Genomic DNA, 15,510 nt, shown 5'->3' with positions numbered 1-15,510 from the left:
AAAAGACCTTCGCGAGAAGAGCTGTCAGGCCTACAGCTTTGAAGATACAGAAAAATTATCAGACATAAAAGGTATATATTTGACAGGGCTACAAAACTGCAATCTCAGATTTTTAAAATGTTTGATTTTGACACCCAAAAATAAAAAAACATTTTTTATATATTAGTCAAAAAATCCAAAATGTTTTTTGAGTTTCGAAAAGAACCGGAATATGTGTGATAGTACGGCCCACCGCTAAAGTAATGTGTGGTTTTACCAATATCAACGGATGGCTTTGACCGACGATTTTTAAATGCGGACTGATTGAAAAGAAGACGTCAATAGATAAAGTTGTAGCTGCAAGGGTGAAGATTCATGTAAGCTACATTTAAAGTCTCGTTGCAGTCTGGCTAATCGTTCCTAGGCTTCAGAAGCAGATCATACCCATGACTGAAACCACACATTACTTCTGCTGTGGATTGTACCAAGTACCAACCGTCTTCTATCTACATACCAAATTTCAGATCGATATCTCGTTTTTTGGCCAAGTTATAGGGAAAAAACTGTTTAAAAATGATGACGTTAAATTTGCAAACTCAATTTTTGGCAATTCTGGACCACGTAGGGCAAAACAAAGACCACCATTAGATTCCCCGTGACGAGCTGCATCGAATCAATATACCCATGTTATGCAAAAATATAAACTTTGAAATTTGACTTTATTTGACCTGACCTTGACCTGACCTTCACCAAAACGTGACCTAAGCTGGCCCCAAAGGCTGCCTGACCCACATAATCGCATTTGCCATATAAAATGGACCATAAAACATGCATCACACGACACTTTCATATTGTGGCCCCCAGTGACCTGACCTCTGTGACCTGACCTGGTATCAGTGACCTCGGATAACAAATTATGTGTTTGACGAACAATGTACCATCGATGGTTTTCAATAACTTACCAATTTACTCGATTTTACAACACATTTCTTGAAATGCCTGTGAACGGCGAAATCCGACCTTTGACCTGACCTGTGACGTCATCGGTTTGACCTAGGTCAATGAAATTTGGTCACAAGGTAGCTCCCCGGTGGGGCTATCGAACGCCGTTTGATTTTTGAAAATCAGCCGGTAAATTTCTGATATCTTAGGGGGCCGAACCGCCTCCCCCCTACGGGTGGTAGGGTCCGCCGATAGCCCTACGGGGCGCAGGTTAGGTATCATCATTTATTGTCCTCAAACAGTTTCCAGTCAAACTTATGCCAAAAACAAAACGCACATAAACCTAATCGTACCTAAACAATTTTACAAATATACCTAATCGTAGAGTATGAACATTTGATCACTACCGGTAAAAATGTTCACGAGGATAACGCTTCTGCTGGGCTTAGGTCTGAATTTGAGGGCTTTACGAATGGATTTGTATTCCGATCGAAGCAGTTAAAACTTTAACTTAATGTTAAAAAGAAGCAGACTAACCCGCGCCGGGCCGGGGGGGGGGTGTTTGAACACCCGCCCCCCCCCCCCTGCGGTTTTTCGCACATATCTCAAGCGCCGTCGTTTTTGGCACACCTGTCCGTGCATCTTTTCCGCACATGTGAAAATGTCAGACCCATGTCGCCTTAGGTCAGGTCACCAGGTCACGCCAAGTGACTTCACCTCAGAAAAAAATAAGAATGCTCGTCATAGCTACACCGATTGATCGATTGCCTTGAAACTTTCAGTTATTGATAAGAACAACATTATATATAAAATGTATGTCTCGGAATTTTGATATCGGTGACTTAAGGTCAGGTCAATTTAGTCAATGGGAGAAAATTGAAAAGCGTCCGTTTTGCAAGAACGCTATTCTAGACACTCTCAAACATCGAGTTGTAGGTAAGATTGACACAGTGAACCGGAAAATGGCAACTGTGACCCCTCGTTATGTCCCCGAGGTCATCGCAGGTCACGAACAGAATCTAACAGTTTTTCGCTAATAACTTCTGATAGAGGCGTGCTAGAGCGCTGAAAACGCCTTTCGGCTCGACTTTGCGGATCGACTGATTTGCAACATGACCTTTTCCGGTCAGGTCATGACCTTGACCTGAGGTCAAATTTTCAAGTTGACCTTTCAAGGTCAAATTATAAATCATTCGACGCGTCTCGATGAGACGAACACGATGCTGGCAAAACTAATATCATGGCTTGTTTGAGTCAAAAGTTATTGCCAAAAAACGCTTTTCGTAAAAACAGCTATTTTTCGAGGTTTTGCCCTCTGGAGGCTAAACCGTTGACCTGAGGTCAAATCTGAGAACATTGTTCAAAAAGGTCTGTAAAAGGGCTACCGAATGCGCTTTTCCGCGGCGCTGTAGCTCTATCGGTTCCCGAGATAGCCGTCGGCAGTTTCCAAAATGTTGAAATTGTCAACATTTTAACTTTGGTGACCTCTTGTGACCTGACCTTTGACCTGACCCAAAAAAATGACTGAAGTGTTTTCGTCCTTATTTTGGACGTTCTTTCGACTGCCGCTTACCACGTGTCGCAACGTGGCCCAGGAGCCGATTTAGAAGGGGGGGGGGGGTGTTCAGACACCCCCCCGGCCCGGCGCGGAATCTCTGAGCACCGGCCCGGCGCGGGTTAACCCTCGCCGGCACAGGCTATTTTGAGTCCTTCGAGGGCACAAGGGGGTTGGTACGGTTGGTACGATCCCCCCCCCCCCCCCCCCTTGCGTTTGGCGCCTGATGGAGCTAGAGCTTCGCGGAAAAAACGAGCGTGTTGCCCGTCACGAGAGAAAACCAATGATACCCAATTTTAAGGTCCTAGGTCATTGGTTGACCTTCCAGGTCAGGTCAATGACTCCAAAATCGGGATTATCGGGACCTGTTAGAAAGTCGTAAAGCGTGGCTGCTAAGAGGTTTTCCGGGGTGCTGATCACGAATATCGTGTTAGTTTTGATCAGTAATGATGTTGTTAAGCGTTTAGACCAGGTCGGGTCAGGTCAGGTCAGGTCAGGTCAACCGGTAGGGGTCGTGACGGGTATTCGTAGTGCCTGTCATCCGCCTCTGACAGCTTCGTAACATGTTACGTAGGCACCAAAACTACTTCGTAAATGTTCAAATGGTTGCTAAATTTGAATTCAGCTCCAACAACTAGCCCTTGCCCCGTTGGGGGGGCATTTTGCCCTCCCCCTGTGGGTTTTCCTGAATAGCAAGAAAACGGCGGCGCGCAGCGCCGCCAAATTTTCAGTACCTTCCCGGGCATCAATTTGACACCTTCACACCAGATTTCAAGTCTTAGGTCACCTTAGGTCAGGAGTTATTGAGGTCAAACTGAGGTCATGTTCGAGCAAAAATGAGCAAAAAACATGCAATCTTGAAACGCTCACCAAATCTACAGTTATCAAGCAATTTCAAAGTTCTTTATATGGTCTAGTAGACAAAAAGCGGCGCCACAAAACTGCGATCTCGGATTTTCAAAATTTTTGGTTTTTGACCAAAAAAATTCAAAAAATTGATTTTTTTAGAAAAACTAAAAAAAAAACACAATTATTCCGAGTTTCGAAAAAAACCGAAATATATGTGATAGTCCCAGCGCTCTTCTATATACATACCAAATTTCAGATCGTTATCTCGTTTTTTGGCCATGTTATAGCGAAAAAAAAACTGTTCAAAAATGATGACGTCAAATTTTTGAACTCAGTTTTGGCGATTATAGACCACGTACGGCAAAACAAAGACCACCATTGAACTCCCCGTGACGAGTTGCATCGATTCAATCCCATTTTATGCAAAAATATTAACTTTGAAATTTGACCTAATTTGACCTGACCTTGACCTGACCTTGACCTGACCTTGACCTGACCTTGACCTGACCTTGACCTGACCTTGACCTGACCTTGACCTGACCTTGACCTGACCTTGACCAAAACGTGACCTAAGCTGGCCCGAAAGGCAGCCTGACCCACATAATCGCATTTGTCATGTAAAATGGACCATAAAACATGTGTCACACGACACTTTCATATTGTGACCCCCCCCCCCCGTGACCTGACCTCTGTGACCTGACCTGGTATCAGTGACCTCAAATAACAAAATATGTGTTTGAAGAACATTTCCCCATCGATGATTTTCAATGAAATGCATTTTACTCGATTTTACAACGCATTTCTTGAAATGCCTGTAAACGGTGAAAATTGGACCTTTGACCTGACCTGTGACGTCATCGGTTTGACCTAGGTCAATAAAATTGGGTCACAAGGTAGTTCCACGTTGGGGCTATCCAACGCCGTTTACCGCTTGCCGCTATGTTGCATGGTTCTCGAGATCTTAGGGGGGGCCAAAATGCCCCCCCCCCCCCAACCGGGCGCGTTGCTCGGCAGAGCCCAACGGGGCGCGGGCTAGCCTAGAAACATGTAAAACTCGAAAAAGTGAACCGAGGTCACCAAAGGTCAATGACCTGACCTTCAGGTGACCTTGACACCCACCTTAATGCATGGGAGCAACATCAAATCACATGTTTGAACGTTTGAAACCACGAAAAGCTTGCAAACGCGCGGCTAATGCGAGCCGACATACGCCGAATCGCGATTTCGGCCAAACATGGTCACGGAAAAGAGGTCACAGGTCAAAGTTCATTGGGTCAGGGTCATGAAATTTTCAGGGTAGGTGTAAAATTGATCAATGCGAGGGTATTGAAAGTTTCGTCGCGATCGGCCGATTTTTACGCGAGTTATTCGCGAAAAACCTTAGGGTGGTTGCATCAATCCCCCCTGTGCCGGCGAGGGGTGGGGGTCAACCCCCCTCGCTGGGGGGTTGACAACCCCCTGTGTCAACCCCTCTGCCTAGTATCATGGGAAGCTTCCAATGGGTACAACACAGATAACAGTAGTATGTACTACAGTAGTAGGGTTATCTGTGGATATAACTACATGTGTGTACGTACATGTGGCTATGATACGATGAGTCAGATTTTTCATTTAATTTTCATTTAATTTTCATGAGAAAGAACCAACAATTTATGAGCAGCCAACTATTTCAGGTAGAGCACAAGAAGGTAGCATGTATCGTGGTAATGCATCACACTACTTGCTACCTGATGCCCCTTATTGCTTGCCACTCAATCTCATTCCACTGATAGCAACGAAGTGGTCATGGCCCATGTCACTGAGCCGCCCTCAGTTGCCCCCCCCCCCCTCCCCCCGCCCGTCCGGCCTCGTTTGCCGCTCTGCGAGCTGTCCCAGACGTCGGCAGCCGAGCCGACAAGTTTTCCGTAAGATAAACTGGCGGCAGGCGGCGCCGCGCAGCTCACCACGCCGTCCCGTCGACGGCGACGATCCAGTGTCGGCCGTGGCGTCGACGGCGACGATCCAGTGTCGGCCGTGGCGTCGACGGCGACGGAATCGACGGAGCCGTCGGAGTGGGCGGCGGAGGCTGGTGGCAAGGTCACGCAGTAAGTCAGTGAGTGGGTGAAAGCTGGACGAGTGCATAAAGCTTCTTTTGAGCCTCATGTAAAACTGTGGTATTGTAGGTACTGCCCTATTTGAAAACCTGGCTGGCCTTATGGCCGTTTTAATGATATGAATAGACATTAGGTAGGCATAATTGCTGGCGGGGGGGGGGGGGTGGTGGTAGACAAGCATCCTATTCCTGGCATAGATACTTGGACATTATGAGAGGTTGATTAATCATTGCACTGACATTTATGATAGTCAAATTCATACAGAGCCCCTTCCAAATAAAACTTGTGCCACATGTCTCTTGAGTTGTACCTACAAAAGCTCAATGAAGGCAAATAAAACAGTTGTCAAGCAAACGGGTATTCGATTCATCTTTTATATCGAGCAAACAAAGGACAATTTTCTGGAGGACTTGCACCAAAGAAAAGGTGCCGAGCAATAAATGATGTCGGGTGGCAATCATCATTGTGTCCATTTAGGTATGCCTAGCGACGTAAAAAGATACGATTTTCTAGGGGATTAGCTTGAAGCTGCTCAGAAAGGAAAACTTTTCAAAATGAGCCTCCATATTTTATTGGCCATAAAAACAATCACCGACTTTGATAAATCAGAAGTCAGTCTTCGTCTCGTCATTCAATGTGACCCTAGTGCCTTGATAAGGCTGAGATCATAAATCAGACACGGCTTACAACAGCTACGACGTCCAGCACCTGGTGACGTCACCATCTTACGCAGCAGTGACGTCATCAACGTGTCATTTGAGTGTGTGACGACGGACCGAGGTGGGCGGTGCTCGCTGATCTATAGCGCGCACTCAACGGTCGGCAGCTCCACTCAAAACGGCGTCAACAGATGCTCAACACCCGCCGCTCTCATTTCCACCAAATGACTGCGCTGTGGAGAATGCCGGAAGAATCTTGGATGGCCATATCAGATCTATATTTCAGCGTCAGCTCGAGCGGCGCGCTCGACTGAGATGGTGCCATTGTGTGTGGTAGTAGGGTCGTTGGGCTGCGAAACCACTACGCTGTCCCCGCGGGGATCCTGCACATGCGGAGAATCGATTCGCAGGGCGCCACGCTATGGAAGCTGCCTCGGGGAGGCGCAATCGCATTTGAGTCGGAGCCATTAATTCATAAAGATAAATACGTTTCTGATCCCGCCTCGGGCCACCCTGTCGGCGTTATTTCGCGTCGTTTCCGGCGGGAGGACGGGTGTAGTCGGATTGACGAAAGGTTCGTGCCAGAACGACCTCGGCCGACGACCGCCAGTAGGAACTTCCGCGGGACTGCGGTCCAACTTTGGCCACTGTCACCGTCCGACTCACAACTTCCGAAATCGGGGGTCGTCGCGTTCGACAGCCGCGGGACGCCGAGTCGTCGGCAGCGACAGAGCGGGAGGCGGCGGGCCGCGGTAGGCCGACCGATGAAAAAGGCGACAGCTGCTTGTTTATGGCTGCGTGGGGTCGACGCCCACTGGCTGGAGTGTCACAGGAGAGGGTTTGGGTGAAAAACAGCTACAAAAACAGGCTTTAGTTGAAATACTTAGGGCTCCGAGGGCCAAAGGTTTAAAAAAGTCCCTGCAAAATTCAGACGATTCGGTAAACCATTGTTATTTCAAGTTTTGCCGTTGACACGCATCATCACATTTATTGTTGATGATGGTGCCAAGAGCTCATTTTCCGGTTTCTTGCACCCGACTTTCGTCCATTTTCCGCCGGTTCTCCTGAGCTCCACTGTGCGCTATCAGCGGACTCCAACTGATCCACCGTGCGTCATCAGCCACCGCTCTCTGATCCCCAGCGGTCATCACCCAGATTGGCTTCGTCTCTGCGCCATGGGTGCCGCCTGCCTCCGTACGACCGGGCGTCGAGCCGAGGTCCGACCACAGTCTTCTGAGAACGCTCAGAGGGAAATACAACACGCCCGGAGCGGCGCGCCGTGCGCCGTTTGCAAATGGCCACAATGCGTGCCCGGCCGGCGGGCGAGGGAGGGACGTGACGCATTTGTTTAGCGTGATGAGATCGTAACAGGCTTCGAAAGAACGTCGCTATGATTAAGCGTCCAATATCTCAACGGATAAGAGAAAATGGAAAATGACTGTCGCTATAGAGTCTTGCTGTTGCTTATAAGTTACAGAAAGTGGGCTCATTTGCAGGGATTAGAACTGCGGCTTACACAATTTCAAACCAAGGAGGTTCGGTGTCATCCCGTCAAATAGACAGGACCAGAGTCGCTGCCAGGGTCCTTGCAAGCTTGCGAGCCAGAGTAGGCCTGCATGAGTTTTTATTGTTATCATGAAGACATAATTCATCTTTTTTTCATTTCTTTTGTATTAAATAATACTTTGTTCGAGATAACTAGCAACTGGTTGTAGCATCCACATCACGAATATCGAAAAAGCACCAGGGAACTAAATGACAAACAAAATCACCACTCTGACCCGGCCGGGCGGGCCCGTCGCGCTGACCCAGGCGCCGTGCTCTGGGTGGTCGGCGGTCGCGTCAGCTCGCCTATTTCGGCTCCGGCCGGCCTTCTCCCATTGTTGATGTCAGCCGCACATTCGAGTGACGCTCTGTTTGGAGGCTCCCGGATTATGCGGGCGTTTACTTTCAGAAATTTTTAGACTTTATCGCGGCTTCGGTGCCAAATGTCGCTAGGCTGTTGTTGACGAGCGTAATATTTGGGCGCACTTGACCTGTTGAAGTTATGTTTATCATCCGTTCTAAAATTTCCCTTAAAAGCTTATCGCACATGGCCAAAGCACCTACTTTGACATAAACATTTACAGTGATGTGTTTATGATCTCAAAAGGAAATGGGGATCGTATGTGATGGCTTTCAATGAACGGAAGTCATAATGCTCCTTTTATTCTCTGGATCTTTTCGACATTTTCGGTATACGACATTCGACAGCTATGACACGGAATAAGTTATAAATAGAGCTGATTTTAAAATATATAGATAGGCATGCTACAGAATGAATATCGAATAAATTAACATCCTTAGAGCTTGATTTAGCCCGACTCTGACCTTACATTTGAGGCTAGTTAAGGTATAGATGCATTGATGCGCAAACTTATTTATACTGTTTACTAAGACTTTTCACCCAGATTAAACATAGATACTGGATGTCTCCGTTCCTTTCTTGAAAATAAAAGGAAATCAACAGGTCCTCAGGCAATATATAGGACTTGATAACGATCATATTAGGTAAACATTTATTATCTCTCCACTGTCCATTTGCCCCTCCCCCCAAAAAAAATGCTAGTTTTTAGTTTTTTTAGTAAGCTGCAGCTCTCTTGTTAGGCAGGCCCCGTTCCATTACCGTTTCATTTTCCACTAACACCGAGGTTTTGACAGTAGCTCGTCCTTAGCTAGATACTTTTCCAACTCTCTCCGAGTGCTTATCAGCGGCTCGGCTCTCGTGGCTCCGACCGGTTTCATTAGCTGTCTCTCCCGTTGGTTCTCAGGCTGTCGACGAGTGGATCACCCGGACGGCTCTCCCCGGTAAGCAGCGCCGGCGCATCCTCCCACTGGACGGCACGGTCTGAGTGTCGGACGCCGAGTGCCACTCAGACTGTCGAGTGTCGGACTCGGCGGCGGATTCTGAGAGTGTCAGGGTGTCAACTTAAGCCGACTACGGCGCCGAGGACTGCCCACAGAGCGAGCGGCAATCTCAGCTCGGTAATCCGCGGTCCAAAATAGTTTCACCGCTGACCCCCGACGCCTGGTCACTGGGCAGTCTCCTGCAGCACTGCAAGAGGTCAGCTGAGGGCACCTATGGTGGAAGATCAGCCATCCCTGTTGGCTAGGGGGGAGTGCGCTTGGAAATCGCCTTCGCAGTGACTGACACGAAAGGCGAACCGGTAAACTATGCAGCAAACCGGAAAGTCGTGAAGCATCGTTGGGAATGCGTGCTACGATCATGATGAGTGAATTTGAACTGGCTAGGGACGTTCGAAGTTGACCCGTGTCTGAGTTTTTGGACTGGTGTGTAGTCAATTGCCAGTGGCAGACCACCGACCACGAACTGCATACTCCCGAGTCCCGATACCACTGCAGTGTCTTCGGCAGTGTCTCCAGTGCCGTTTCCCACCAGCCGCGTCGCCATGGTGAAGCGGAACAAGAAGTGCTACCGGCTGCGCTACTACATCAAGGTGTTCTTCACGCACCTGTTCTCGCACGTGGGTCTGTGCGGCCTGGTGGTGGGCTACTCGGTGGTCGGCGCGTTCCTGTTTGAGTCGCTGGAAGGCCAGCCTGCGGAGCCGACCGAGCGGCCGACGCTGCCCCGCGACAAGCGCCGCGAGATCGACGACTTCCGCGCCAGGTGTCTGGAGGAGCTGTGGGCAATAAACAGTGAGTACACGCCGAGAGAGCAGCGCGCGGGCTGGGAATGTAACGGTATTTAGACCGCTAATGTAGCCTGCGGCTGCGCGCATGCAACACAGCCCTTTAGGTTGCTGAGAAACCATGCTAGCCCGATTGAGGTAAATTTGTTTATCGGTGTTTCAAAATGTTTGACACTAGCACAAATATTTCACTTCACCGTATTTGTGTGCATTTGAAGCGCAGAGTTTTAGAAAACAAAGCTTATTTTCATGTTTGTTCGTCTTTGTAACATGCTAAACAAAATAAAACAGCGGGAACGCCAATAAACACTGCATCAACAAGCCTCCTATATAGATGTAACCCAATAACTATAGCGGCGTTGGGTCACGACCTTGGCCGGTGTGAAGCCAATATCGCCAAGTTGGGCGGCCAGTCGCCGCGGGGCTGTGGCTCGTACCCCGCCAGACCCCGACGCCAAATGTCACCATCTTTATGAGGAGACGTCAAGACATGAACTTCATCGTCGCTCGATAACCCGAAATAGACCCCTCCTAAATATTCCGGGCGTTTGACACGTCACTAAAACTGACTAACGTGTGTAGCTGCTTTTTAATGAGTTTTAATCGTAAATATAAATAACATTTACACCAAAAAATAACATTTTCATTCTCGAGAACGAATAAAACCTTTTACTTTCGTGCAATGCTCTCGTAAAATTTATTAGTTTCTTTTAGGTAAAAAAGCCAAGCGTGGCGGGGAAAAAGTGGCTGATGGCCGCCAATGTCTGTGACATCTATCGCTTTCCACCCGGCTCTCGTTCACCGGCCGTGTCCTCTGCCGGCCGTTCCGCGCCGTCCTGGCGCCTGTGATGTATGTAGCCAATAGGGCAACGCTGGGGGCCGCAGCCGGTGCCGGTCGGTGGAGGATTTAGGATATCGCCGAGCCCTCCAGCGCCGGAGAGCTCTGATGGTCCCGCCACACATCGCCCCATCCCTTCCTGCAGGCGTCACTTCGCAGCCTACCCCTGTCCCACGCCAGCCGTTACTTCACAGACTACCTCTGTGCCCGCCAGCCGTCACTGTGCACCCGCCAGCCTCCCCCATTTACCGTCCCTCCCATCCACTCCCAGCTATACCGCCTTCAGTTGCACCCATCACCATCATCCAGGGCCGCCGACAGTCCACATCCCGTGACCCGCCCTGACAACAATCCCCTCCCCGTCCGATCCCATCCCATCCCCCTGCACCGCCCGCCGGAGCCGGCTCCGCCTCTGCCGCCGCTCGGAGCTCGGGACCCGGCACAAAGCTGGCGCTCGCTGCCGCCGGCCGCCCCCCGGGACCACTATATTGCGGCCGCCGCCGCCCAGCCCCGCTGGATCCACACCAGACAGTGTCAGACAAAGTGACAGAAATTGGACGGCTGTTCATTTGCATGGCTTGGTTATGCGCATAAGTGTGGTTGGCAGCATTATGGGTCACTGTATGGGCCACCAAGATGTCTGTTGGGTGGAAAAGATACAGTTGTTACCAGAACGGAATAGCTAAAATATAACCTGCGTATGAAACTTAGTTATTGTTTTTAACTGTTTGTGACAACAGTTCATTCGCATAGGCTGATTGACTGCTTATCGGAATTAGATCATTATACTATGTAAGCAGTACAATATATTGTTGTACCCTTACATATTAGGTATGTCATATAAAAACTTTTCTGTCTAGCACCTCTTCATTGTATCATCTACTGGTTGATATAGGTTAGGAGGTGCGGCCGAATCTAATGTAAGTCAAGAAAGGGAGGACCCATCTTTTACAGCATTGACTGAGTTAGCATGCGTTCTAGCATATCATCGATCGATAACACATTGTTGCAGCATTCGATTTAACTATTTTCCTCGCTGCTCTTGCTCGGCGACAGGCATGGTAAAGTAGTGTGTTGGCTGCCAGTAGCTGATGACTTCCGCCACGTCCTCCGATTTGCATATAACATTCAGGAAGAATGGTAATACCTCGGGTCTAGTTAGGTTATTTATGTTCCCATTTTAATATCCGGACAACAGAAACGATGGCAAAGTAAACTGATTGGTTCCCCAAACCGTCCCGATTGTCTGTGCATTACCATTGACAATGTCTATGTCTAGAACAGTTACATGATGCATTCATCATCATCATCATCATTCTTTATTATGCACCGCTTTTACAGCGACAGATATAAATATATACATGTGTGTGGTCACAAATGATGGGAGCCTGAAAAGCTGGTATCTCAGGTATAGGCGCTCAATGTGAGCACGTGAGGAGCCTCAATAGGCGCCTGGAGGCCTCACATGTTCCTTGAAGGACCAGCCGAATGCTATCCGCCAAGCCGTCCTCCAACCGCGGAGCCCGCACCCGGTCAGGGTCCACCGGCCCACCAGCCGCCAGCTCCATTACTGCTCGAAAGTCCCTGCTGTACATTTCAAACACTTGTAGGAGGAATGAGCCCTCAAGTTCTCTGGGGCACATGGTCAGCTTCGCTAGGGAGGTGATAATGATCTGTTTTAAGCGGTGCTCCGCTACCATCGCTGACCTGAGAGCAGATAATATTGCGACTCTCAACAACTCTCGAACCGGCGCCAAGCCAGCGGCCGTCAGGAGGGCAGAGTGATGTGCGAAGCGGGGCAGCCCGAATGCCACCTTCACACATCCGGCTTGAAGGGCATCCAGGCGGTCCACCTCGGATGGACGAAGAGGAGCTGTGCTACACCCGTACATCAAAGTAGGGAGGACAACAGCCTTCCATAGGTAAGCTTTGTCAGCCGGGCTTAAGCTTTTGGCCAGTATGCCAGCTGGTGCTAGGCCATAAAAGGCAGCTCGAGCCCTTTTGACACGCTGGTCGACGTGTCGGGAAGCCGTGGAGCAATAGAAGCAGAGGAGAGCTTTAAACGGCGCACAGAAAGTTTTTTATTAGTTCATGGCGTTACCCGCTGAATGGCTGGATTATCAATCCATCAGTGCTAAAATTCACGTGCTCAGAGATATGCTGCGTGTGTAAGTAGCTCATTCAGGCCTGCTGCTCATTCAGCTCATCGGCCCATGCTGTGATATTTCAGTGCTCATTGATAATATGCCTTTACATGGTCCACCTGTGGTCAATTGTCACTTTATACCCTCATTTGATTTACAAAGCATTTGAAAGTCTAACCTGACTAGCTATGAGTGCTCCAACACTGACTGAGTCGCCGCCGCGATGTCGAGCTCGACAGCAGAGCTCGGACCGATAAGGGAGCGGTTCTCCGCGGCGGATGTCCGGCTGCGATGGCTGCGATCGAGCTGTCGCGCTCGATTACACCCGGTCACATTATGCGCAGGGACCATTTAGTGATCCGGGGGACGGACACCGGTGGCCGAGTTATGGGCGGCGCCATACATCAGGGTCGGGACGCGGCCCGTCAGCCGCACGGGCCGGCGGTAACGGGGTCATGTCAGCGGCCCGGAGCGCCGGACAGCCCATTGGCTATGCGCCGGATGATGGAGCGACTCCCAGCGAGGAAGGGTGAGCTCGCAGAGGACTGGGAGAAAATGAAGAAGGCGGGTCTGTTGTCGATGTCGTATATGGGACACGAGAGGTGGAGTGCGGGCTGCTTTGATCCACCCAGTACTGCGGAGCTCCTCGGCTCCTGACATTTGATGGCGTTGCAGTAGCGTTATCGGCGACAACTGTCACGTCAAATGTCAGATAACGTCTCCAAATTGGGCGCTCCACTCTGGCATTGTCATGTGGGACACATTAATTCGCTCTCGCTAGATTTCTGGATTTTCAAGGGTGAAGGGAGCTGCTAAAATGCAGGATAATTATTAAAATGCTGAACTAACTCAAAATTAAGTAGGTATGGCACACGTCAGTTGTCGATCACAATAAGAATAGATTTATGTACTTTCACAACTGATCAGGCTGTAGCCGTAAGATGGTTTTAATCCCTTTATGACGAAGTAATACTGAGAGATAATCTATTTTGATGTCGGCGGCAAGACTGTTAGCATTATGTAAATACCGTCTAGGTGTGATCTGTTACAGCTCTACATATGCCAATGTATGTCCTCTTTTTCGAAATAGCATGCTTAACAGATGATCAAACTTTCTATGAGTTATCTGTGCATTTATACAGACCAACACACACCGCCATATACATACATAAACTTCATAATTACATATTATATTGATTTCTCATGCCATGGAAATGCTCGTCCCACACTTTTCCGATGTTGCCATCAGCCTGCAACTCACAACGACATGATGACTATCTATGCAAATAGAAATACAAGGTGAAGAATGATAAGCGACTTATGGTGGTCGATGCATTACGTGATCGAACTCGCTAACTAAACACAAGCATTGCGCAAAGGCGCTGTGAATGTGGTCCCATTGGATTAACTTGTCTGCAGAATTAGTAGCCACATCGTTATATGACTTGGCGCATGTATATCTCCCTGAGCATTATTAGCCACTGCATGTTCCCCAAGATGCCTGGAGGCCGCGCTTCACGAGATTCATCGGCGCATTTGTCAGCCCACACGAAATGCATATGCTAATTTTGGACACAAATAGCGAAACGCCCAGTCATGAAATGTATTGCCAATAGCAATATCATAATTCTTGGAGTCCTCTATCAAATATGTATATATGTATGATGCTGATAACAATGAAAACATTCATCCGAGGCACGTGCAGACAGCATAAGAGATAGTGCGGCCCCTTCATAAAACAGCAAACGAAAGGGTTTTCTATGCCGTTTGATGGAATAAGTTAGCTTAGTCAGGAGGCCGATTTGATCTGTTTGAGGAAACCATAACTATTCCAAAGTCATCCACAATCAACACATCCAACATTGCCATGTCGTCGTGAATCTGAAACTTACACAAAACGACCCCAGTCTGTCAAAATGCACAGTCGGGCTGCTGGAGACTGATAATTCATTCTTCACTGTCAATGAATGAGTTATCTGCCACATTTTAGCATCATCGACAATCAAACTCAACGGCATCGGATGTCGGTGTCGGAATTCACTACCCACGTCGCTTTGATATTTGTGGCCGTTTTCATCTACCGGTCACTTTCAGCAGCCCCTTATACGTCACTCCCATCACACAGTACCACTCTATCGACAGCCATATCTGATATCCTTCCGCCCGTCTAAGCTGCCTTAATTTTCAGTTCCACATTTCTTTTACATTGTTTCTCTCTCGCTCTCGCTCTCTCTCTCTCTCTCTCTCTCTCTCTCTCTCTCTCTCTCTCTCTCTCTCTCTCTCTCTCTCTCTCTCTCTCTCTCTCTCTCTCTCTCTCTCTCTCTCTCTCTCTCCGTATCGCAGTCTCTTCTCTTCTTGCACCTCTCTGGTTCTCTCCTTCGTTGCTTTCTTCATTCACCTACCCCTTCTTCATTCTGCCAATCACCTTCCTCTTGCTCCCAGGCTCATTTCAGTTTGTATTTAAATTGAAAGTTGAGTGTACGCATTTCTTTGTCGGATTGTGCGCGGACTTTGTGACGTCGCCGAGCGACGGTTGGTGGTAGCCGCCACACCCTCGGGGCATAAACATTTGTCAGTGGGCGTCCAATATGGCAGCGCTGCAGCGTCCGCCGATGTCGGCGGCAATCAGAGCGAAACCGACTCAGCTGACAGCTGACTGCGGATTGCAGAGACAACAGGCGTGGAAGAGAGGAAGAGGGAGAGAGAGAGAGAGATAGGGAGAGAGAGAGAGGGAGAGAGAAAGAGAGAAAGAGAGAAAGAGA

General features: G+C 48.8%; 1 protein-coding gene across 1 annotated transcript in view; it reads left to right on the top strand.

The window, feature by feature from the left end:
- The first annotated feature begins 5,197 nt into the window (after window positions 1-5,197).
- LOC122383278 (TWiK family of potassium channels protein 18-like) overlaps window positions 5,198-15,510 on the top strand; it is a 38,947-nt gene continuing 28,634 nt past the window's right edge. Inside the window, exons 1-2 of the mRNA XM_043369552.1 lie at window positions 5,198-5,409; window positions 8,888-9,773. Of these exons, the coding sequence (XP_043225487.1) occupies window positions 9,527-9,773 (247 nt within the window). The 5' untranslated portion in view covers window positions 5,198-5,409; window positions 8,888-9,526. The remainder of the gene's footprint in view (window positions 5,410-8,887; window positions 9,774-15,510) is intronic.

The sequence above is a fragment of the Amphibalanus amphitrite genome, unplaced genomic scaffold (assembly GCF_019059575.1).
Source record: "Amphibalanus amphitrite isolate SeventyFive unplaced genomic scaffold, NRLGWU_Aamphi_draft 000159F_arrow, whole genome shotgun sequence".
NCBI lineage: Eukaryota > Metazoa > Arthropoda > Thecostraca > Balanomorpha > Balanidae > Amphibalanus > Amphibalanus amphitrite.
This window is presented reverse-complemented; position numbering and strand designations above follow the sequence as displayed.